This window comes from Chiroxiphia lanceolata, chromosome 1 (assembly GCF_009829145.1).
Source record: "Chiroxiphia lanceolata isolate bChiLan1 chromosome 1, bChiLan1.pri, whole genome shotgun sequence".
Classification (NCBI taxonomy): domain Eukaryota; kingdom Metazoa; phylum Chordata; class Aves; order Passeriformes; family Pipridae; genus Chiroxiphia; species Chiroxiphia lanceolata.
The window spans coordinates 100,491,054-100,514,988 of NC_045637.1; the positions used below are offsets into that span (position 1 = coordinate 100,491,054).

General features: G+C 40.1%; 1 protein-coding gene and 1 gene segment (V, D, J or C); both read right to left on the reverse strand.

The window, feature by feature from the left end:
* Positions 1 to 768: 768 nt before the first annotated feature.
* On the reverse strand, positions 769 to 19,806 carry LOC116785234 (immunoglobulin kappa light chain). Its single transcript, XM_032684505.1, is given in 8 exon segments — positions 769 to 2,663; positions 3,381 to 3,435; positions 4,854 to 5,028; positions 5,031 to 5,075; positions 5,078 to 5,143; positions 10,012 to 10,077; positions 19,002 to 19,322; positions 19,431 to 19,806. Coding segments are annotated over 8 exon segments (831 nt in total). The 5' UTR covers positions 19,474 to 19,806; the 3' UTR covers positions 769 to 2,603.
* Positions 19,807 to 23,096: 3,290 nt separating this feature from the next.
* On the reverse strand, positions 23,097 to 23,935 carry LOC116785203. The segment is given in 2 exon segments: positions 23,097 to 23,534; positions 23,645 to 23,935. Coding segments are annotated over 2 exon segments (447 nt in total).

The window sequence follows — 23,935 nt, forward strand, 5'->3', positions numbered from 1 at the left end:
GCAACTCTGTAGCAGTAGAGCAGCTGTAGTAGTAGTGCTCATACTTGGTAGAGCTTCAGATCACTGAAAAATCAGTTGTAGTAAGATTTATATTTGAGAAGACGTCTTTCAATTTGAAGTCACGCAACAGAAGTTTTACACTTAATAGAAAACCTCTACCTCTGTTGTGCATTCATAAGTAAGACCGAAAGTCCTGCAGGGACACCGCAAACACCCGTGTTATTGTGGTAATAATAGTCCCTGTGTATCACAAGCATGCAGTTAGACCAACATGTGCAAGCAAACGTGAGTTTCACAGTGATATTTACACATAACTTAGCATTTGTGGTTTTTTGTAACTTTTATTTGCATTGGAAGGAATGGTTTAGAAGCATACTGTGGTAGAAGGCAGGACGGCTGTGGTCTAACTGTCCTCAGCGATTCACCCATTCTCATCGCAGCCCCCTCCTCAGAGGCCAGTTATGACTCATTCAGTTTATAGGGTTTTTCCACTAAATAACAAACCTTCCTGCAAACAAATGTCCCTGCACCCAGAAGCCTTAAAAATTTACTTGTCCTCTTATTTGGGCTAAATAATAAGAATTAAAAACTTAGTATGAATATTGTACATTTCTATAAATAATGTGAGCTGTTGCAAGATGTAAAACCTTGCAGACAAGCATTTAAAAGACCCCAGAAACTGTGAGGTGATAGTTATGCTCAACATGGTTAGGGTTGCGTGTAGGCAAGGGTTTATATGTGAAAAAAGCTAAACCAGTTTTCTCTCTGTTTTCCTATACTGCATGGATGACATCTTTCAGTTTGTTTAGGAGACACAAAAAGTGGATTTGGGGATAATTTCAGTGAGAGAGATCTTGGTCCATTTATTCAATCAGACATTTCTCTAGCAGAAATAAAGGTAGGGGAGATCCATGTAATATCAGGTAATATCCATCGTGCTACTGAAATCTGTAGTAACCACACCCCCAAAATGCCTTTGTAGATGTTCTTTTTGCTCTGACCAGAACCAAACCTTAATAAATAATAGCATGGAATCCAGCAATTTCTCAAACAGAGTTTGACTGAAGATTAGAAATCACATTCTTTCTTTGCATTGAAGAGTAACATGACATTTAAGGCAGTAATTAGTGTTTTGGCTTCAATATGCGATTGTAAATAACTTGTAAGATATGCCATTAACAAAATAGCTGTGGTGCTAGAACTGAGCCTGACATACTTTTGTTCCCTTGTGATGGAGATGGCATGAGCCTAGGAGGTAGGCAGTCCCTTTTGTATGTAACATTTCCCCCTGGCTTGGCTTAGCTCCGTTTTACAAAGCCTAGCTTTCTGTTTGCAACAGAAAAAATGTACAGACTAGCTTTTATTGTTCCTGTAAAGTGTTTCCTGTTTAACTGAAAAGCAGAAAGCTAATGTTTTTAAGGATCTTGATTTCTGAGAAATTTATATGAACAGAGAATAGAATCAGGTTTTCTAGGCATCTTGTATACAGGCTGTGGAAATTCTGGAGAATAAACAGAGACCTCACAACCACGGCTGGAGGAAAGCTTTTATTGCTCTCATCATTAAAGATGCAGTGAGTGTAAATGCTGTAAGCACTTATCTACAAACGTATGACAAAAAACTGAGCAAGTGCTTATCCCGGTGTGTCCTAATTCCTATTTTTCTGCATAAACTTGAAAGGAAACCGATTTGTGGAACTAGAGATTAAGAGTTCAAAGTCCAACATCTGAGAATTTCTATCTTTTGGGAAAATACTTTCTCTATCAAAGCCGTCAGATTTGAGGTTTTGCTCAATTTAAAAAGGTGTCTTTAAAGGAGGTGATGTATATGATAATTACGATTGGTTTCTCTCTTTAAAAAACAAAATGTGCAGATTTTCAGACTGTGTCACAGTGCTGGTGGATTTCTTCATTTCTGTATGCACGCACCTTATAATTGCTTTTACTCTCATCTGACTCTCTTCATTCAAAACTTCCTATGTTCACTTTTAAAAATTATGTTTAATTGTCTTTTAAAGCACTCATCACTTCAGAATATGAAGTCCTCATTTGTTGGATAAATGAGAGTGGCAAGAAATCATTGAAAAAAAAAAGGAAAAATATCTGTGAATCTACTGCACGGGAATGCTCCTAATAAGCCTTAAGTGCAATGACAAAACCCATCTGTGCCTTTATTTATCAAAAGTACCATTGCATCCCTACTCTTCTGCCTGCATAACTACTTCCAATCTGAGTACCTTCTTCCATTTTGCAATATGGACTTTGGATTAAAATCCATTAGTGCTATTGCCTTATCCTTGTTTGATATTAAAAAAATTAGGAAAACCAGACTGATATAAAAACACTAGCAATTAAAGTGAATGAGCCCTATGCAGTAATGCCAGAAAATTATTTTGGGATTTTTTTTTTTGCCATACATCTAATACAGAGCAGGGGAGTCCTATATAGGTAAGCAAAGTAAATCCACGATCAAATTGTAACCTTTTCTTAAACAAGCATTTACACCTTCTTTCCTTGGTGCTTGGTTGGAGTTCGCATTCTGTAGATGAAGAAGAGTATGATAAGATAGTACATGTTGCTCTTCAGAAGAAGGTATGATGTACACTAAATATGCTGTCTGTGCATTAAGTGATCTGGAAGCGTAACATCTGTAATCATCAACATAAGACAGAAAAAGTATTGTTTAATGTCAGTAATTGTACAGCCTCCTAAAAGATGGGTAGAACTGGGACTATTGTAGTCAGTTTACTGCTGCAATTATGTCTTGACACCAGTGGCAAGTACAATATCTGACCGTCCTTCAAGTGGGTTTTCACTGCTAATAAGTTCAAGCCCAACTGAGCTTCTTAGCACATGTGGCTGGGTTATTATCCTTGCAAAGGCAAGAACATAATTGTAGTGCTTCCAGCACTTATTACCAGTAGCACCACACTTGTTTGAATCCTTTTGTGTTGGATTTTTTGAACATAGGTGCTCATAATTCATCCTAAAACCCCATTCAAGCTAGAAAACAATTCATTTGTCCGAAGTTCTGAGTAAATTGCTAGGCTGAGGAAGCATCAGCTGAAGCATTTAACATTTCACTACTCCAGGTGTTTAATAAAGTGGCAATTAATGCAGGCTAATAGCCCAAACGTTATCTGTAGCATCCTAATAAAACTCCTAATAAAGCTACCTAATAAAGATAGGAGATCCCTTGTAAACCAAAACAAAGTTAGTTCAGAATAGCAGTGAAGTGTTTTTAAGTGGCAGACACCAGACTTAAAAGCACTATTTACACTATTTTGAAAGCTAATTTTTGTGATGTTCTGAGCATACGTATCAATAGCTATCTCTTGCACGACATGCACCACTTTCCCACATTTTAATACATTAAATTACCTCTATTAAAATTGCGCTGCAGTCCCCTTCTGAGGAGCATTCTTCGTAGAATTTACTGGAAAGAGAGTTTAAATGCCCTAGTTAGGTTTTTTCTTTAATTGAGAAATAGGGAGGCAGTTAGAGCAACAAGGAGATGGGAAGTTAGTGATACATAACAAGAAAGGATGCGTAAGATCAGTTTGCAGAGCAAATATTCACAAGTAGGATTCATTTGCAGAGAGAATCTGAAGAGGGGAAATGCTTGAAGAGAAGTGACAGGGTATTTGTTGCCATAAGTGGAAGAGTGTTCTTTGCCCTTTCAGGAATGTGTCCCATCAGGCTGCTCCCTTAGCAATCTCTTTTATTTGAAAACTGGAGTCAGTTTGACCAGCTGATCTTGTTATTGAAGAAGCTGGAGTCTAATTGCCTTCACAATTTACTGTTATTAGAAATGCAGAATAATTTAATTTTGGAAGGGACTTCAATTAGTATGTTAATTGAAGTTCTTTAGTTCAGCACTAAAGAATAATATGAGGGTGTATGATCTAAGGTTTCCCTATGGGAATTTGCTATTTTTGGTGAAGATTTTTCTCTGAAATACACCTTTTAGTTCTTGAAGTAGCAAATTTGTGTTTATTTTTTTTTTACGTTGTTTGTATGCATAGATATATGGGCTTAAAGACATCCATATTGCATCTCTAAGTAGATCTTCCATCAAATAAGCTTAAAGCATATTTTTTGTCAGAATATATTTTGAAGGTTGAAATGTAATGTTTACTTATGGCTATGCTCTCACTCATTGGAGTTACGTGAATTTATAGTAAGTTAAGCAGAGGTAGGTATGGAGAAAATATTTACTTAACCAATTTAGATCACTTTTTTTATACTTATTACCATGATTTAAACAATTTGCATTGAATATAGTTACTTTTTCTTTAAGTTGCATTGTCTTTCAGATTTTGCTTTGCATAATCAATCTTTCAACAATTAAACACAAAATCTTCTTCTTATACATGGTATTATCTCACTATTTCTGGACTATGAGTAAGTCATATATTAAAATTTTGTTCTACATCCTCAGCAACCTCATTTAAACTCGTTAGTTTTTTATAGCTATGACTAATGTCAGGGGGTGTCCGAGGGACTTACACCTGTAAGCCATGAGAGGTGTTACTATTTTCACAGTAACTTCTGTAAACTGGAAAGTAACTGATGTGCTTCAGTGCAGACTTCTGTTAGCTATGCTGTTTACACTGATGAGGTTCAATAACTGTTATTTTTCTGTTACAACGGCATGCTCACTTGGGGAGCAAGTTGCTTTTCCTGGGAAATTTTGGTAGTTTTTCCAGTTGCATATTTTTAGCTATTGCTGTGCCAAGGAGCGCAGATGTCTTCTGAAGCAGTAGTGGGAAGCCCTATTTCTAATTTTATTGCAAAGAAAAAGGGATGTCTCTAATGATTCGTAGAACTAAATTTTTAACATATTGCATATACCTTGTGATGGCAGTGAATTCTTTTTGGCTTTCATGCTCATATTTGCAGTAATATTTCTTGTCTTTGTTGTCTGCTGGTACAGTTAACCAGGTGGCAATTGAGTATTCATCCTCTTCTGTGGGTTGCCAAGCATCACCTTTTACTACGTTTTCTGTTATCTCCTTTTCTTCATCGTCCATGTCACTCGAATAACTTCTGGGTAGAATTTCTCAATAAGACAACATACATTATCTGATTTTCATGTTTTTTCTGCAGGATTTCCGAGTTTGCTGGTGGAGAGCCTCCTTTGTCTGGATTGGTTATGGAAGGAAGAAAATTAAAAAAACAGAGATTTGGAAGATCAATAGTGTACAGCAAATAAATACACAGCCACCAAATAGAATTCTGAAGACAACAAAATAAATGCCTTATTAACAAGTGTTAAAATGCCCATAACAAATGTGAATGCTCTTTTGAGAAAACGTTGAAAAACTGAAATACTGTTGAAGATATTAATAGCTATTAATCTCTTGAAACTGAATTAGAAAATTCCAGGTAGCTACATGACAGCCTGTATACCCACAACCTTCCAAGCAGTACTGCCGTCAGTGCACTATCTGCTCCAGTCTTGACAGTTATTAAGTAACAGTAATATTTCCTGAAAGATATTTGTTCATTTATTCAGTAAAAGTAATTTAATATTGCTTTATAATATTTGTGCAAAAACAAGTACATGAAAATTTTGCCTACAGAATATTAAAGGTAGATAACTTGCCTTTCAAATCTTTGCAGTTTTATGTCCCCAGTATAAGTCCCCACTGCTAATTATAAACATCTGCTATATCTAATTAAATATTAGAAGCCAGTATACTTTTGTGATTTTTTTTGGGGGGGGGGCAACAAAAATTTATTATTACCTTTCTATTTTAAGGCATTCCATGTATTTGCCAGGTGAAGATATTGTCAAGACAGGAAAAAGGAATCACAAAATGCCCTGAACACCAAGTTTGGCAGTGCCATTCCTTTAATACTAGATCAGTTTAAATATTAATTAACACATCTGAAACAGAAAAACCAAAACTAAACTAAGCAGAAGAATATGCTATATCTAGATAACATTTCTACATCTAAACAGATGTCTAAGCCCATCCCAGGGTTGTTGTAGGTGATGTGCTTTGTATGCTCAGTATGAACATACATGAATATATTTTAAATTACAAATGAGCTGTTTCCACAAGTTAACTGTAGGTAATCTCTGTTTTGTTGCCTCTCTGGATTAAGCCTGTATGTTATTAGGAAGATACACAATCATCCAGAATTTTGTCCACCGAGATGACATTTGATATTATTTAAGTGGATAGTAAATTTTAGAATCTGCTTAGTTCAACGTGAGCTTCTGCAGTGACTGCATAGGCAGTGCTCACAGGCGATCATTTTTTTTCTATGCTTAACTGCAAGTGAAGACTATTTTTTTAAGGCAGCAGAGACATTTTAGGTGTCATCTCCCTACACGTTTTTTGTCTTTAGATTCCTATGTAAATCTTCTGCTACTGAATTTAAGCAAGTTGATTGCACAGGATTTACATGTGGGCTGAGTGGTGCAGCGGTTTACTGGAGAAAGCATATTAATATAAAAATGTCTTTTGTCAAAAAGCTTCCACCTTTCTTTAAATGATCTGGCTATTCTAGAGCAATCTTCTACATTGTATCTCCCCTAAAACAACACAGTGATTTTTTGAAGTATTTCAGACCTTGGTGTTTAAAAACAAAGATGACATTTCTACCTTCAAAAGGATAACCTTTTATTAAGAATTTCCTATTTTCAGAGGTTTGTCAGTGACATGACGATGTGGAGAGAATTCTGTTGTACCAGAAGTAAAATTGCTAACAATATTATGGTTCTCTAACATTAACTTAGGAATTAATTTCATATTCTTTATGCATCAGTTCTCCCACAGATGGAAGATTAAAGTAATTTCTAAAATTATTATTTGTTCCAGAGTTATATATGTTCAGAAGACCATGAAGTAGCTCTTGTCCCAATGACATTGCACTCTGCAAAGCCTCAAAGCTTAGTAAGTTGTCCTGATTAATTCCATCAGGCTAAAATATAATTGGCTAGTTTGACATTATTCTCCTGGATGGTCAAGTCTAAACAGAGAAGTGAGAGAGATGCTTCCAGCTGCTTAGAGGCTTCTGTTAAGATAGAACAATTTCACCTCTGGAATTGCCAATATCTTTCCATTGCCCATAAAAAAGACCCTAGATGCTTAGCTTAAATAAAACACATAAATCATACCACTGTACTGAGGAAATATGCTGAGTACATGCTTGAAAAACTCCAGTTGTGTATGTGCATGTACATACCCAGGTAAAGGGATCACAGTGGAGAACTGAACGAATTAAGTTTTGCATATATATGTTTACATGTGAGAAAAATATCTTTGTAGGTATGTTTCTGAAAAAAAAAAGGATGAAAACTTGTAGAATTGGCTGTAGGCTTTGATGTAATTCAGGCTGATCTGTAAGTCGTTGAAGTCAACAAAACAGTTTACACTGGCTTTTCTGGGCAAATTATCTCATTCCTTCTGAAGAATTTTACAGTAATGAACTTAAAACTTCACTGTCATTTTTGGTTTAGTTAAACATTCAAAAATGTTGCTGTTTACCTTGTTAAACAACTTTTGGAGGTAGGTTTAAGAGGTATATAGGTTTTACTTTTTCCAAATAATATGTAAGCATGAACATGTATTTCTTAAGCTAAAATCTGTCTTTTCTCTCTTGTAACAATGCAAAACATTGTACAATAAAATTCTGGTGTTAGGTTTTGTAATCAATGAGGTTATAAATATTTAAGTTCAAAATAGATTGTTTTTATAGATTAGCTGTCAAAAGTTTTCTTAATGAAACTCCTCTATGGTTTCCTTATAAGTATCTATAAATACGATTATAATAATGTCACTGTGTTCTTAAGCTGAAATTTTAATTCTTATTACTTGGATGATCCACAAAATGGAGTAATTTTGTCCAGTGCTCAAAGCTCCTCTATTCCCCTTCAAGCCTGGGGAAGCTGAGGGCATTCAGCACACTCAGCTCATAAACAGCATTCTTGTCCCTGCTTGGCAGAGATTTCAGGTATTTTAATTGGTAATAATGTAGTGTAGTCCCTATGGTGAGCCTCCCCAGATACCTTAAAAATCCATCTGACTTCCTCCCAAAGCTTTCCCATTACAGAACTTTTAAAACATAAGATTTTGAAAACACCTTACTGGAGATGATAAGTTTTGTGCCCAGAACCAAATAGCAAATACCATCCCACTATGGCACATTCCATTACAGAAACTGCTGTCTCAAGGATAGAATGCCATCCAGAGGGACCTGGACAAGCTCAAGAAGTGGGCCATGGGAATCTCATGAAGTTTAATAAGACCAAGTGCAAGATGCTTGACTTGGTTTAGAGTAACCCCCAGTATCAATACAGGCTGGGAGATGAATAGAACAAGAGCAGACACTGCCAAGAAAGACCGGGGGGTGCTGGTGGATGAGGGGCTGGACATGAGCCAGCAATGTGCACTTGCAGCCCAGAAAGTGAATTGTGTCCTGGCTGCATTAAAAGCAGCATGCCCAGCAGGTTGAGGGAGGTGATTCTGTCCCTCTAACCCACTCTGGTGAGACTCCACCTGTAGTGCTGTGTCCAGCTCTGGGGTCCTCAGCACTGGAAAGACATGGACCAGTAGGAGTGAGTCCAAAGGAGGGCCACCAAGACAATTACAGGGATTGGAGCACCTCTCCTACGAGGAAAGGCTGAGAGAACTTAGATTGTTCAGGCCTGGAGAAGAGAAGGCTTCAGGGTGACCTAATTGCAGCCTTCCAGTACCTGAAGGGATTCCACAAGAAAGATGGAGAGGGACTTTTTACTACAGCATGCAGTGACAGGACAGTAGGGAACGGATCCAAACTAAAAGAGAGTAGGTATAATTAGATAGTAGAAAAATATTCTTTACTGTGAGAATAGTGAGACACTGGAACAGGTTGCCCAGAGATGCTGTAGATGCCCCATCTCTGGAAGTGTTTAAGGTCAGGTTAGACAGAGCTCTGAGCAACCTGGTCTAGTGAAAGGTTTTCCTGTCCATGGCTCAGGGTTGAACTAGGTGATCTGTTAAGGTCCCTTCCAACCTAAGTCATTCTATGATTCTATGATTTTGGCTGGAAAGTTTATTAAACTGTAGATACAAAAAGCATGGCAATTACTTGATTAATAAGGTAAGGATTTTCACTAAAACCAACATGGCCACAGATATTTCCATTGAAACTATAGGTATGATTTAGTTAGTCTTTCTGGACACAAATCATTAGAACCAATCTTTGCTTCATATACTAACATAAGTTTATGTATTTAGCCAGGCTTAAACATTTGGTAGCAGTAGTTTCCTCTGCTCTGTTTCTGTGTTGTTGTTTATTTCAGGATTATGGCATTTAAAGCACATCTAGTGCGAAAAAATATTTTGTCTTCCACCTTCCATTGAAATAAATGTCTCTGCAGGAAAGGTAAAAAAAGGATCATTTCTTCATTAAGCGATTATTAAGCAGTAATTCAGCATAATTAATGCTGAATAATTAATTAATTTATTACTAACTTAATAACTTTGCTATCAAGTAGTTATTAAGCAATGAGAAGAGCATTTGGAGGCACTAATTTATTTCTATTGCCAAAGTGCAGCATATGTGAAAAATAATTACTGACAAGTTATTTCACTTTGATAGCCTAACTAAAAAAAAAAATTTTGCAATGACCGTTGCATGCTGCTCTTTGTATCTGTATTAAGAAGAGGTTTTCTTTTTTAATGCTTAATTCACAGCTGCTTGATTCCCTTCTAATTCCTTCAGTACAGCTGGAGAAAGAACAAGGGCTCTGGAAACTATTACAGACCTTTTTCCACCAGATTCTAGGAGAAACTATGATCAAAACTGGCTCAAAATAGCTCTTTATCAGATATGTTTGTGATCCTAAATGACTGTGTTGCAAATACCACAAGGCTCAAAGTAGGAACGGCGAGCTGGGGAGGAGAATCCTGTGCAAGGATGGTGCCAACTCTGAGACAGTATAATACATCTATATGACCACTCCAAGTTCCTATAGCTTATTGTATGAATTGTATGAATATAACATACAACTTACCTGACACAATGAGTTTTGTACCTGAGCCAAAGACCTTGTGTAATAACCAATCACAGTGAATAAAGTCTGTACAATATCAGTGCAGCTCCGTTGTGTTGGGTAAATAGTATTCTTTAAGAAAATCAGATTTGCTATATAATCAATTTTTTAGACCCTAGTGAAGTAAAAAAAGGAGCATTCACCTTAAATAAAGTAAAAAAAAAAAAAAAGTGTGTAGTTTTTTGAGGGCAGGTATGTTGTTAAATGGACAGGATTCATCTCAACTAATTTGAGTTTTCCCAAAGTATAGGTGGATGATGCAGATTGAGCGCCTTGGCTCCATCTCTGCTTTCTGGAAAGGGGCATCATCATCACAAGATCTATTTGATCAGATGTTGGCGAATTTGTTCCTTATACACTCCCATAAAATCAGACCTAGAAATGGTGAACATTATGCAGAGAGCTGCATAGCATGAGACCACCAGCCATATTTTGTTGTCCATAACATGAAGCAAGACCCTGCATTGATTGGAATCAAAACTCCCACTAACCAGATCTACCAGTGGGTCAAAATTAGGCAAACTGTTTTCATCTCAGATGCTTAGCTGAGCCAAATCCCAGGCAAGTATCAGAGCACCTGAATTTTACTTGAAGCAAAACAGTTCTGATAATTATGCCAGAATATTTTGAATTTGGTATCCTTCTTTAATAGCAGTAATAACTACTAGTTTCTGCAAAAGCTAGGAAGAGAGAGTAGCCTGTCAACTATACCTACTTTAAAACCGTTTGGGACATGCCTCAGATAACACTTTCATTTGGTATAGTCAGATTACAATCCTAAAGGAAAACATTTTGCTTTTCAAAGAATATGAGTAGCACAAAGGTTGGATACATTTCTTTCAGAATGAATTAGGAATATCACAAAGGTTGAATGTGCATACTTATAGATAAAACATATTTCTGTTCTCCAAATGCTTTCTTTGCTATATTAAGATTCATCTTTGCAAAGAAAATAATACTGGGGTTAGTATACGTCTATGCTGCAATAGCCTGTATATTTCCCCCATTTTCAATACCGAAATACAAAACAATTACATTGTGTTCTGCAAATGGAATGCTATTTAAGGGGAAATCCTGCAAAGAATTCAGAAGGATTAAAACTAGAGGGAATTAAAATAGCAGAGAGCACTTCATGCCAGCCAATATCTAATTGTATTGAAAAGCCTTTCAGAAGTAGTTAAGTTTTATATTTTGTACTTACTGAAACAGTAAGCGTAGTTCCACTTCCAAATATTTTGACATCAGGATCCCCCACTCTGATAATGCTTAGCAATAATCTCCTGCACTGCACTTTTCTTGCTTAGGCTACAGAAAAATTCTCTCTGACCCAGTGCAATAGCTGAATTTTCAACTTTAACTAGAGTACCATTTTAGAAATACTTCAAGTTTTGTAATGAGTAAAAAGTTCAGAAAAATTTGCTCAAAGTCAAGGATAGATAACATTTTAAATTTCCCTGTAACTCTCCTCAGCTGTTTGCAATTTGACTTAATTATAGTCCACCTTGATAACGCCATGTATTTTCTGAGCAACATACTGTAGGCGTTGTTATATACTTATACTGAAACAAGCATTCATCCTATTGGTTGCATAGCTTCACAACAATAAGATAATACAAATGCACAAGTAACAAAGTTACTTTCAGTAGGGCCAGGAACTAGTAATTTATTACATTAAGGGAATTTTTCTTCCCAATCAGTTTAGACTGGACGACTTCTATCAATCAAAACTCTTTGCATTTCTCACTTGCTGTTCTGAGAGTAAACTGTCAAGAAGATTCCCAAAACAGAAATTAATCCATTGAAATATTTAAATTTTTACCCCTCCTCATTTTTACATTCCCCATCCTTTATAAATATTCAGCACTTGTTCTAGAGGTAATCTATATTAACGAGGTTAATATATTTATTATCATCAACCCACCCAACTGGGGCACAATGCACAGCTAACAAACCCCCACAATTTATCAGGGAGAAATTAATTTTCCTACAGTCTTTCATTCTTAATTGTCTGAGAATCTGAATGATTCTGTGAAAATCAGTTCCATGATAATGGTACTTACTAGAGACAATAAGCTTTGTTCCCATGCCAAAGTATTTGATCCGGTGCTCCACACCATGTTTTGACTTTGCAATAAGCTAGCATGCTCTCTTGATATACAATTGACGAAGAAAAATCCCATTTTTTCCCCATCATTCCTCAGAGTCTGCATGAAGCCTGGCCCTTGGCTGCTATCAGGAATTTCAGACTTGTATCTGGATGTTCAGCTGATACCTATGCCCTTCAGAGCAAACCCTTCCCTGAAGTGTTGCAAATTTGTAAGATAACCCCTCCTCTTAATGCCTTAGAATTAGATGAAGGTTCTTCTTCAGTTTAGATAGACAAATAGGTACAGAGTTCTGGCATGTAAAACCCACATACCTCAGGTGAAAATCCAGCTCTATTCCCAAAGCGTTACACCCCTTTTCACTTGCAATTAAGTGACACCAAGTACTACTAGCATGGGTTCTTTTCATGTCTGAATACAGTTCAGCAGAGGGAAAGGAGGGAGAGAGAGCATCAAAAGCATTGTGAAGGTGTCTGTATGACTGCAGGTTGTGTTTTCTGCCCTCAGGATGTGGTTATTGCCTGCCCATCTCTTGGAATCACTCCAGACTCTGCTACAGCAACTCACTGGCAGCTTTTTATATACTAGCTGGTGGGAGAAGGACGCTTTTGTGCAGAGGTTTCTTATACAACAGTCCAGGATAACATCAGAGGAGTTACCACTTCTGCCAATCAAACAGCCTGCATGCTTAGTTTGGCATTTAAAATAAACTGAGTTAGAGTATTTCTGAGATCTCTTGTGGCATACTGACTGCAAAGCTATGTTGAGAAATTACTATTTCAGGTTAGAGGGAGGAACTAGAGGATGAAGGTCTTTCAGCTGAAGTAGGCGTAAAAAAAAGCAGTGGTCTACACTGAAGTCTTCTGGACAGGAACATCCAGATCACAATACAAAGCAAGGGCAGGAATGACATAGACAGAGAATGGTGCCAACTGGTGCTTTTCCTGCCACATCCTTAGACACACAGTGAAGGAGACCACTGCCATATCACCTGCAGTTGCAGGTGCTATTGGATTTATGTTGATGACAGTGAGTTGCTGGAAGGTATCATTTGAAGAATCAAAGTGAAACACTTCATGTTGAAGATAGCTTGTCAACTCCCCTGTATGATCTGGGCTTGCAAGTATGAGCAGGATAAAACTGACTTACAGTCATTTGGAGACCTAATACGTATTTGAAATTATGCCACTTTTTCATCCCATCGGACTAATATTCTTTAAAGAGTTACACTTCAATGAACCATGCGAGGAGACTTTCAGGGTCTCACAGCAAAAGGAGAATATTAGGGAGAGGCTTAATGGTAGAGAAAAAGCTCTATGGATTAATTTCTCAGGCATTAAGGTCAGCATGCACCTTGAGGCAGTAACTAGGATGGATGCATTGTATATGAAACACAAGTAGGAAAAGTTGGTTTTAGCTATGGAAAGGTTTGTTTGTTTGTTTGTTTTCTCTTAACTTTGCTAACTCTATTTCCAATCTTTTGGATGATTCAGATCCAACACCAGTGAAACACATATAGTGATAAGTAAGAACATGAGGAAAGGGAATGATACAGCTCCCAAAAAAGAGAACAAAAATGCCCACCTCCAGATCTCAGTCAATAAATAGAAAATCTTCCTCCTCTGACAGCTGCTGACTTGCAAATTAAAAGAACTCTCCTCTTCCTTTGCTTAAAATTTTTAAGAACCTTCAGGCTAAAGCTCTCTATTTCAATTTTCTTCATCAGGTCAAATTCTTTGAAGAGCCACAGTACAACATGTTAGCCTATTTTCAGGAACAACAATATGGAAAAATGCCCTTTTCCATTAAATAAACCCTTACAACCAGATCACTGATATGACTGAGTGATAAGGAGAAGAATCTGGAATGGAGAGGATGGATTAGGTATTGAACCTTTACTGTTCCATTTGCCCTTGCTAAGTCAAAATCTTGAGCTTTCGACAGCTGATGCTTCCAAGGGATCAGTCAACACTGACTACATCCTGTTATTCCACAACCTGCATCTGCACCAGATGGCTCATCCACACCAAAGGAAGCACACCGGGATCTTTCAAGTTATGTGTTGTCAAGACACTGAGGGAGCCTCTGATGTCTGAATTTCTACTACAGTGACTGTAACAGTGGGGGCAATAGTCAGTAGCAATGTCATCTGGAACGACATCGTCTATTGTTAGAATACAGTTTCTGGCTAGAATTGTTTTCAGTCATGTACCTGTAGGCTTGGAAGCCATCATTTACTACTTTTACACCTGAGAAGCAGAAAATCCTATCTGAAACTTTTTTTGCCTTCTTTTAATACAAACATTGTCATGGTGATGTGACCAAAATCTTCAGAGTCACCTTTAAAAGGCGTACACTTCCTTTAGACTTGGTGACAGACAGAGAGCTCTCCATGGGAATTTCTTGCACAAAGCCACCTAGAAAAAAAGAGGAAAAGTTCATTCATTAACCAGAATTCAGGGATTTGGGAAGATGCCTGTTAGCACGTCATGGGTGCTGTCAGAGACTGTAACAGCTAATGACTTACACATTCTAAGATCACCAAAAGAATTTCACAAACTGACGAGAAGCAACAAAGCCCACCAACCCTCCCTGAATACTGCCAAAGGACCTTCAGATCAGACAAATGGGTGCCACTGTCCAACTCTCCTGGGTGCAGATGCACACCTGACGCTACAAACTGGATTTCCAGGTAAGGAAAGAGGCTAAGAGGCAAATCCTGCAAGGTGTGAGAAACCCCTCTTATCATGCCAATGTCCTCCCTTTACATGATAACTGCCACAGTCCGAGGGGGGATGGGGCCGTGACACAGCACAGATGGGTCCGGAGACGAGGTAGAGGTGCAAATGGAATACTTTATTGAGGGGTGTAGGGGTTTTATGAGTTTCAGGTGGGGAAAGGGCTAGAATATGGGGTGAAGCATGAGACAGACAACCAGGGGAACAAATCGGGGAAGGGACACAGGCAAAGGGGGAGAAACGTGGGAGGAATTGGGGAAGGAAAGGGCAAATGGTAACTGTCTCCTCTCTGCAGCTTCTTCAGCCTGTCAGAGAGGGGAGTGGGGAAGCAGGGAAGCGGACATGCCTGGACATGCCCGGGAGATACAAATCTTGGGGAAATATACAATGTGTATATTTATAAACACATAAGAACTATAAAGTCCGTATCATAAAGTCCTGTCAATTGCTGTATGTTTTTCTCCACGCCTGGAACCTCTCCCATCCTGAATCTTGTTCCTTCACAGATAACTCTGTGCATCTAGCCTGGGCTATGCATCTCAACTGTCAGATCATGATGGACTGTGATTGATGCTGTAGCTGCAGCTGTCTTAGGAGATGTTGAAGACTCAGCGACATGTCCCATGACACTATCCACTGAAAAACTTCCCACCTTGGGGGCGCCACAAGGCGTTCCCACCTGAGCTAGAAGTGGGTAATAACTCATAACATCTTTGAGTTTTGTTGGGGGCTTCCCCCAGCCCCAACAGAGAAAGACCATCACTTCAATCAACAGACATTGAAGGTGCAACTACCAACTTTCATTGCTGGATCCAGTGGACAGTGACTATACGTATCTTTCCTCCCTTATCCTTCCTTTCCCTTTCTCTCCATTATGCATTTTCTTAAGTGTTATCTTTATGTTTTAATAATGCCATATTGCTATGTTTTAATACTGTTATGATGCTATAGATGCTTTAATATTGCTATGCTTTAATAGTGCTATATTGCTATGCTCTAATGTTGCTATATTGCTATAGATGATAATACCCAGAACAGCAACATACTTGTTTACCTATGCAACAAAATTTTTCCAAAATAAACCCTACATACTTATGTTTACAAACACTGATTATTCAACGTTATTTCACTCTAATCTACCCCAAGGGATTTATTAATAAGAACCTGGGTTGTCCTCCCCTTTCTGGGGTGGGTTGCAAGAGGTGCCTTTGAGGAAAGGAAGGAAAATAAGGAATGACTTCCAAGACCAAGCAGCTATGGCTACAAGCATGTTTGCTTGCCGTGCTTTGCTGTTGTTGAGAAAGAGAAGGAAGCCAGCCCTGGAGCAGAGTGAGCAATGCCACATGGGAGGAAGAGTGGACTCGAGTGTCAGCTAGTGACCCTGTGCACCAAGCCAGAGGAAAGGGAAGGGAAAGGAAGGGAAACTGCTGGAAATGGGACTCTTAATGGTCCACATCACTTTCACCTTCATATAATGGGTATAGTGATGACACATGTTCTGATGAGGATGAGATCTGCTTCAGAAAGCTTTCTGAGACCATGACAGGACCACAAGGGAAGGTTTCTTGAAAAAAATGGCAATGTTGCCTGCACCACTGCAAGTGCAGTAGTGCTGGATGCTGCAAGCCACTGCATACAAAAGGCAGAAAACAACAACAAAAAAGTATTCACTGAACTAAGAGAAAACTTTGGAAAGCTGCCATGAGATTCTATGAATAGAGACAGGATGTGGCATTACCAATTCCTGGCTGAGAGTTGTGCATCACACCATTGACTAGCCCTAATGATAACAACAGGATACAGTGAAACATGCCATCCATAGGGATGTGGACAGACTTGAGAAATGAGCCCAGGAGAACAGTATGAGGTTTAACAGCTCCAAGTGCAAGGTGCTTATCTGGGTCAGGGCAATCCCAGACATGAGTCCAGACTGGGAGAAAAATGCTTTGAGAGCAGACCTGCAGAGAAAGACTTTGAGTTTCTGATGGACCAATGGCTGGATACAACCCAACGATGTGCACTGGCAGCCCAGAAGGCCAACCACATCCTGTGCTATGCAAACTGCATCCTGTGCTGTATCTAAAGAGGGGTGACCAGCAAGTCAAGGGAGGTGACTCTCCCCTTCTACTCAGCCCTTGTGAGACCTCAACTGCAATGCTGTGACCAGGTCTAGAGTCCTCAGCACAAGAAAGACGTGGACCTGCTGCAGTAGGTCCAGAGGCTGGAAACATGCTCAGAGGGCTGGAGCATCTCTTCTATGAAAACAGGCTGAGGGAGCTGGTGTTGTTCAGCCTGGAGAAGGCTCAGGGGAGACCTTATTGCAGCCTTCCAGTACTTGAAGGGGGGGGTTACAAAAAAGAGGAAGAGTAGCTTTTTATACAGGCAGATAATGATAGGACAAGGGGGGACTGTTTTGAACTTGAGAGGAGTTTTAGATTAGATGTTAGGAAGAAATTCGTTACTGTGCAAGTTGTGAGGCACTGGAATAGACAGCCAAGAGAAGCTGTGTGTATCTCTTCCCTGGAAGTGTTTAAGTCCAGACTGGATATCTGTAGAAAAAAGGTCCCTCACTCTGCACTGTTTGCAGCAAATGAATCCATGGGAGACAGACTTTGTCCAGGAAGAACTCTTTTGTAACTTTATTACTCCATTTCTATATCCAGACTCTCTACCAAGCCCGGATCCGAGCTCTCCAGCCAGCAAGATGTTTCCTTATCTCCCCACATACCACACACCCCCATGTGACTGCTTCCAGCCACAGAGAACAACCATGCTTCAAGTGGTTTTCCAGCTTGTCCTTGTGATTCTTTTCACATACGCACTAATCTTAGCTCTGGCTCACTCAGGACCACAATATTTTTGCTTTAGTATTTCCTTCTTCTTTTATCATCCAGGTGGCTGGTGTTGTCCATCCAGCCGCTCCTACAGATATTGTCCTGAGCAACCTGATCAAGTGGAAGATGCCCCTGTCTATGGTGGAGGGGGGTGGGAACTGGACAACCTTTAAGTTCCCTTTCTACCCAAGCCATTCTATTAGTATATGATTATGTGATTATATGAAATCACTGAGCACTTATCTGCTTAAACTTTGCATTTAAGACTTTCAAGACAAGAGGATACTGGTGTGTAGTGTTTATTCACACCTAGCTTGATACTTCTGAAGTCCCATTGCTCATACTGTGTGATGCCCCAGCATTTCAAGTATCCAATTACACCCCTCATCAGGAAAAGAAAAACTGAAGAGTAGGCACACACTTGGCTATAGTCACAAGCAAAAACTATTCCTGTTATGCTTTTCTGTGAAATGCTTGCTGTGCTCAGGGCCATATACTAACTTCATGCAAATTTGAAGTGAGTCCATCATACTTGACAGTTTCAGCAAATATCCTTCTTCAAATAAAACGATGTTTATTCTATTTGTCTTAACATGAAATGAAAGAAGGCAATGGTTATATGTAGCACATCGTTAGCTGTGGCGGATAAGAGACTGTAAATCTCTAATTTAAATTGGTCTGTGTGGGATTTTGTGGTATCCGACTTAGGTAAACAGGGTTTACAGTTTTTCCAGGGGCTAACAGTTGCTTACATGTACAACAGGGAAGAATATAAGGGGGAACTTTTTACTCAGACGTGATAGGCAGTGCCAAGTATACGATTTCCATCCGCCAAGGTAGTACTTCCTTCAGTATGTTGTCTTACTTTTGGTGCCTTCTCTTTCCTAGGGGAGAACAGTGGCTGGACTAGAAAATCAATGTTTCTCTGTTTGCTCCCCTAAAGGCCACCAGACTTCTGCCATGGCGTGCAAACAGCACCAAAGGAGCAGGGGAGTGTCAAGCATTTAGGTGCTAAGTCCTAAGGCAGTGATGATTTCCTTTGTCCTTAAAATAGTGGATGTGTGTTGAAGACAGGAGTCCTAATGATGACCCAGACTTTGAAAAGAACAGTTGTGCAGGGTTAGCTGCTCTCTTTGGGAAGCAGGAAAGGGTTTGGCCTTTCAGCAGCTCACATCAGATGGAGTGAGAAGACTGGTGGAATGGCACAGTTACAACCTTGTGGTTCAGACGTTGCAGATGTTTTTTTGCCTTGATGATCTTTGTGTTTCTATCACAGTGAGGATCCCAGTAGGCACAGTAGTAAGTAGCAGCATCAGTTGGAATTACATCTTTTATTGTAAGAACACACCGTCGCTGACCAGAAATTCTTTCAACCATGTATCTGCTTGCTTGAAAGCCAGTTTCAACGGTAGCTTTTCCTCCTGAAAGGAACAAGAGCCTCTTTGGAGCTTCACCCTCCTTCTGCAGATACCAGTGTATGACGGCACCATCAAAATTTGCCCCTAACGTTTGAATTTCACATGTCATTCGTGCACTTTTTTGGAACTTGGTGATGGATATAGGACTCTGCATGGGAATTTCCTGTGCAAATCCATCTAGGAAAAAGGAGAAATAATGTCATTAGCTGGAATTCAGTGAAAGATGCTTGTTAGCATAGCCATGAGTGCCTGTGAGGAAAGGTAGAATAAGAAGGAAGTACTTACAAGACCAAGTGGCTGTGGCAACAAGCACTGCCAGCAGCAGCATGTTTGCTTGCCACACTCTGCTCTTGTTGAGACTCAGAAGATAGTGAAAGGGATGCCAGATGGGGAGGGACTGTGTTGTGTGGAAGGAGGAGGTAACTCTTTTGAACGATCTTCAGCAATGGGTTTTCTGTGTGCAAGAGGATGGGGTGCCTTTTCAGAAAACCCTCTCCAGGCTGCCACATGCTAAAATTGGTTAAAAGCCTGTAGTCCTGTCTGCTTTCCAAGTAAATATGAAAAACATTGGTAAATCCAAGGATGGTGGTCCTATAAAACTCGAGGCAGATCAACCGAGAAAAGGTTGCAAGTGAGAGCAGCTATGTATCGTGGAGTGAAGGTATCAGCCTAGAGGTGACCCTGGTGGGCAGTGTGTGCGTACCATTACCCGAGGGGTGCAGAGAGGTGCCCAGTGTCTGAGTGGGTGGGAGGCATTCCCCCATCCTGCTAGGAACCACCCTTTGCTGCTTCACCCTTAGTCACGTAGCTGCAGAGTACAGAAGTGCCTGGAGTACCCGTGTGCAGCTGGTGGCCTCCACCAAGGCAGCTGAGGCCATCAGCCTGCAGCAACCAGGGCAGCTGCATGGCAGGGACTTGCCTTCACTTTGGCTTAGGTTGTGGGAGGAAATGCACAGCTGCAGGATTTCAGTTTCTAAGCTCAGCTGAGATGCACTCACTGGAAAAAAGACTGGAAAGCAAAAAAGGCTGCTGTCAACAGCCGTGGCAGAGAGGCTTCTTAATGAGACGGTCTGGTGCTGTGAGGGACTCCCCTGTGATTGGTGGGCCCGGGCTGCAACTCACCAGGCAGGAAGGAAATGAATTTGTTCGACCTCCCTCCTGCTGGCAGCTGGCTACATGCAGTGAGCTGGTGGTAAGCACACATTGCTAAGTGCTTTGGAAAGGTGCCTGTGAATGCAGGGTTCCAGGAAGAGTCAGTCTAGGAGAGACACCTGTCTCTGTGTGAAGGCAATGGAAAGGGTCCCCTTATTCCCAATAGGAAAGCCTGTTTAATTTTGTGTCTGGCCACCCTGAGGTAGGTGAGAAGGAGAAATTACTTAAAGACTGGCAGAATACAACAAAGTGACAAGGAAGAGAGAACTGATAAACAGATTTTAAGGTGAAGTGGGGAGGAGGGTCAAGGAAAAGATCATTCATCTCAGCAGCATCCCATGACAGTCTCCTGTGTGGGCAACTGTAGTTAATCAGAGAGAAAACTGCACTGTCAATTGTATGTTGAGGACCTGAAATCAAGCCCATGTTGCAAAAAACTGCCATGCATGAAACAGTAGCAGTACATTGACATTCTTCTGATCACAGCAGAATTATCCCAGGCACCTGATCCCAGATGAAGAGTAAAGAAATATGGCAGTGATTTCGTCAGTGATTAAATGCCCAATTTACAGACTATCTAGGTTTTGTACTGTAGCTTTCTAACACAGTAAGTCTCCCAGTAAGAATAATTACAGACCAAACATAATGGTGTCTGTGCCAAGAGGACACATGCAGTGGCCAGAATAGTGTTCTACAAAATAACTTTCCAGGTTCAAATTATCACTAAATAGACTTGTCAGAGATGAAATGGCCAAAATCCAAGCACTTTGTAGAGTGCTTCATTATCTAAAGCTATCTAAATAGCTTTGTAAATCAATGCTACTAATCCTGATCAATGCTACTAATCCTGTCTATCTTTATCTTCCTGTGTTTGTGAATGGTTTCCAGAATTAGTTGTTCCATTACCTTCCCAGGGATTGAGATAGGGGTAGCCTGCCTGTAGTTACCCGGGTCTTCCTTTTTGTCTTTCTTGAAAATAGGAGTGACATTTGCTTTCTTCTGGTCTTCAAGAGCCTGTATTGGTTGTTGTGAGCTTTCAAAGACAAGTGAGAGTCTTTGCAGAGGCATTGGCCAGCTTGCTCAGCACTTGTGGGTGCATCCCATCAGGCACCACAAACTTATGTGTGTTCAGTTTAAGTGCTCAGTAACCTCATCCTCCTCCACTGAAGGGTATGTCTTTCTTGCTCCAGACTTTACGTCTGGTCTCAGGGGCCTGGGATTCCTGGAGGCCATTCTTAAGTGTGAATACTGAGGCAAAGGAAATACTGAGTACCCCAGGCTTTCTCATGTCATTTATCACCAGTTTCCCTGCCCTGCTTAGCGGCTTTCCCTCGTCCTTCTTTTGCTACTGTTGTATATGTATATATGTATATGTTCCCCTTTACATCATTTGCCAAATTCAATTCAAGCTGGGCTATTTCTTTCCTGAAATCCCTGCATAGTTGAACAGCAGGCCCTGGATCACCAACCTATGCTTCTACCTCTTGCACACTTCATTTTTATGCCTAAATTCAGTCAGTAGCTTTTTGCTCATCCATGAGGGAGTCCTACTGCCTCTACTTGATTTTATAGTTTTCAAGATGGACCCTTCTTGAGCTTGGAGGAGACTCTTGAATTCCAACCAGCTCTCCTGGACACCTCTTCTCTCCAGGGCTGTATCCAAAGGGACTCTTCCAAGCAGATCTCTGAAGAACTTTAAAGTCTGCTCCCCTGAAGTCCAGGGTTGAGGTCCTGCCTTTTGCTCTGCTGTCTTCTCTCAGGAGCCTGAGCTCCAGTGGCTCATGGTCACTGCAGCCAAGGCTGGCCCTGATCTTTCCATCCTCAACAAGTTCTCCACTGTCTGTGAGTTGGAGGTCCAGCAGAGCACTTTTCCTTGTTGGCTGCTCAATCACCTGTGTCAGGAAGTTGCTCTCAACTCTGTCCAGAAACCACTTTGGTTGTGAGAAATCCTCAGATCCAAAGGATACAAAGACAAAAGTTAATATCTGAGGTCACATGCAGTCCAAACTGTGTTTCAAATAGTTGAGGAGGACAGAAACATCTATAGCAAGACATTATAGACTCAAATCACACAGAAAGTTGTGCAAAACCAGTGTTCAGTTGAGCCTGTGGAGCTGTAAACCCACCACCATGTAGGTATTTGGGCTCCATTTTTAAGGTCCAGATGCATTAGAGGAATATCTCAAAGGATATTGAACATGTGCACTCTAACCTAGTTCAGAAACTTGAAGACATAAAAGTATATCAGTGTTCTGACCAGCTGTCAGGAAAATGTCATCTTTCCTAGAACCAGTCTGTGATTGTAGAATTTGATTTGTAAAACTAAGTACATTTAACCCAAAGGCTCTGAGAGGCTCTGCTTGCCTGGGGCATAGCTCATGGCTGAGGATTTCAGTTATATCTTGGACATATCAGGTGAGGAATTGTGACAATAAAAATAGGTCTTCTGGGCTATTGTAGGAATTTGTAGTGGCTGAAATGCAAAGGAAGACAAAAGAAAAATATGAAGAAGGATGTGCAAGATCATCTGGTCTTCTCTCCCCCTTTCATATTCCTGTCTTTTTTTTTTCAAAAGAAAGCACTGAGGGAATGGAGACATTGCTCTGCTTGCTAGCATTTTAACAGAGAAGAGATTTGTAGCTCCCACACAGAGACTGGCTGTGTTCACTGTCAGGTGAGTGCTTTCAGTAAAATTAAGCCTTCATTTTAAGAGCAGTGTTTCATATATCTACCTTTAAGAGACGGGAAGACTCCAGTTTCTGGATGTTGCAGATATGCGTGAGTACTGAAGTGATATAGTGATTGTTAACATTATATATTTAATAGTTGTCATAAGATGCTGTTTCTCCTCTCCTGCTGCAGAGTTCAGAGCTTGTGGTTCAAAGCACAAAGTATCTTTTTGTATGGCTTATCTTTGATCGACTAATGCTGTGGTGTAGTGCCAATATGCACAGTAGTAAGTGCCAGAATCCCTTGGGGTTAAAGATTTTATTGTGAGACCATATAAGGGCTGAGTAGCATCCTTTCGAACTTCAAATCTATTTCTATCATTGCCGTCATCAAAAGCAGATGTGTGTCCTGACAGGTACAGTATCCTCTTCGGTGGCTCTCCAGGAAGCTGCTTGTACCAGTGCACAATGTCTTCGTTCATCAGTCGGCATGACATGCTGGCAGATCTGCCCTTCATCTGATGGTGCACCTCTGGGGTTTGCACTGGCGCTGACTGCATGTCTCCACCTGGAAGTGGAAGCAGAGAAATTATGTGAAGGGATAATCTCCTGGAGTTTGGAATCAGTTCTGTACTCACTGTACACAGGAAGAAGAGGGGAAAGGAAAAAAGAGCTTACGGGACCAAAATAAAGTTTCAAGAAGGACTGGAAGCAGCAACATGCTGCCTGTGCAGATTATACCTGGAAATAAAATAGCGACAGAGATGTTACAGAGCCCTTCAGGTGGAGAGAGCATCTGGGAGGAGGAAATGACTCATTCAGCACATCCAATGGTTGTTCTTCAACTCACTACCACTGAGGGTGTTAAATTTACGGACAAGCTAAACCACAGCAGTAACAGTGGAGAAAGGACATAAAATACTCAATCTGAAAAAAATTTCTTCATCTATCTACCTACTACAACTCATT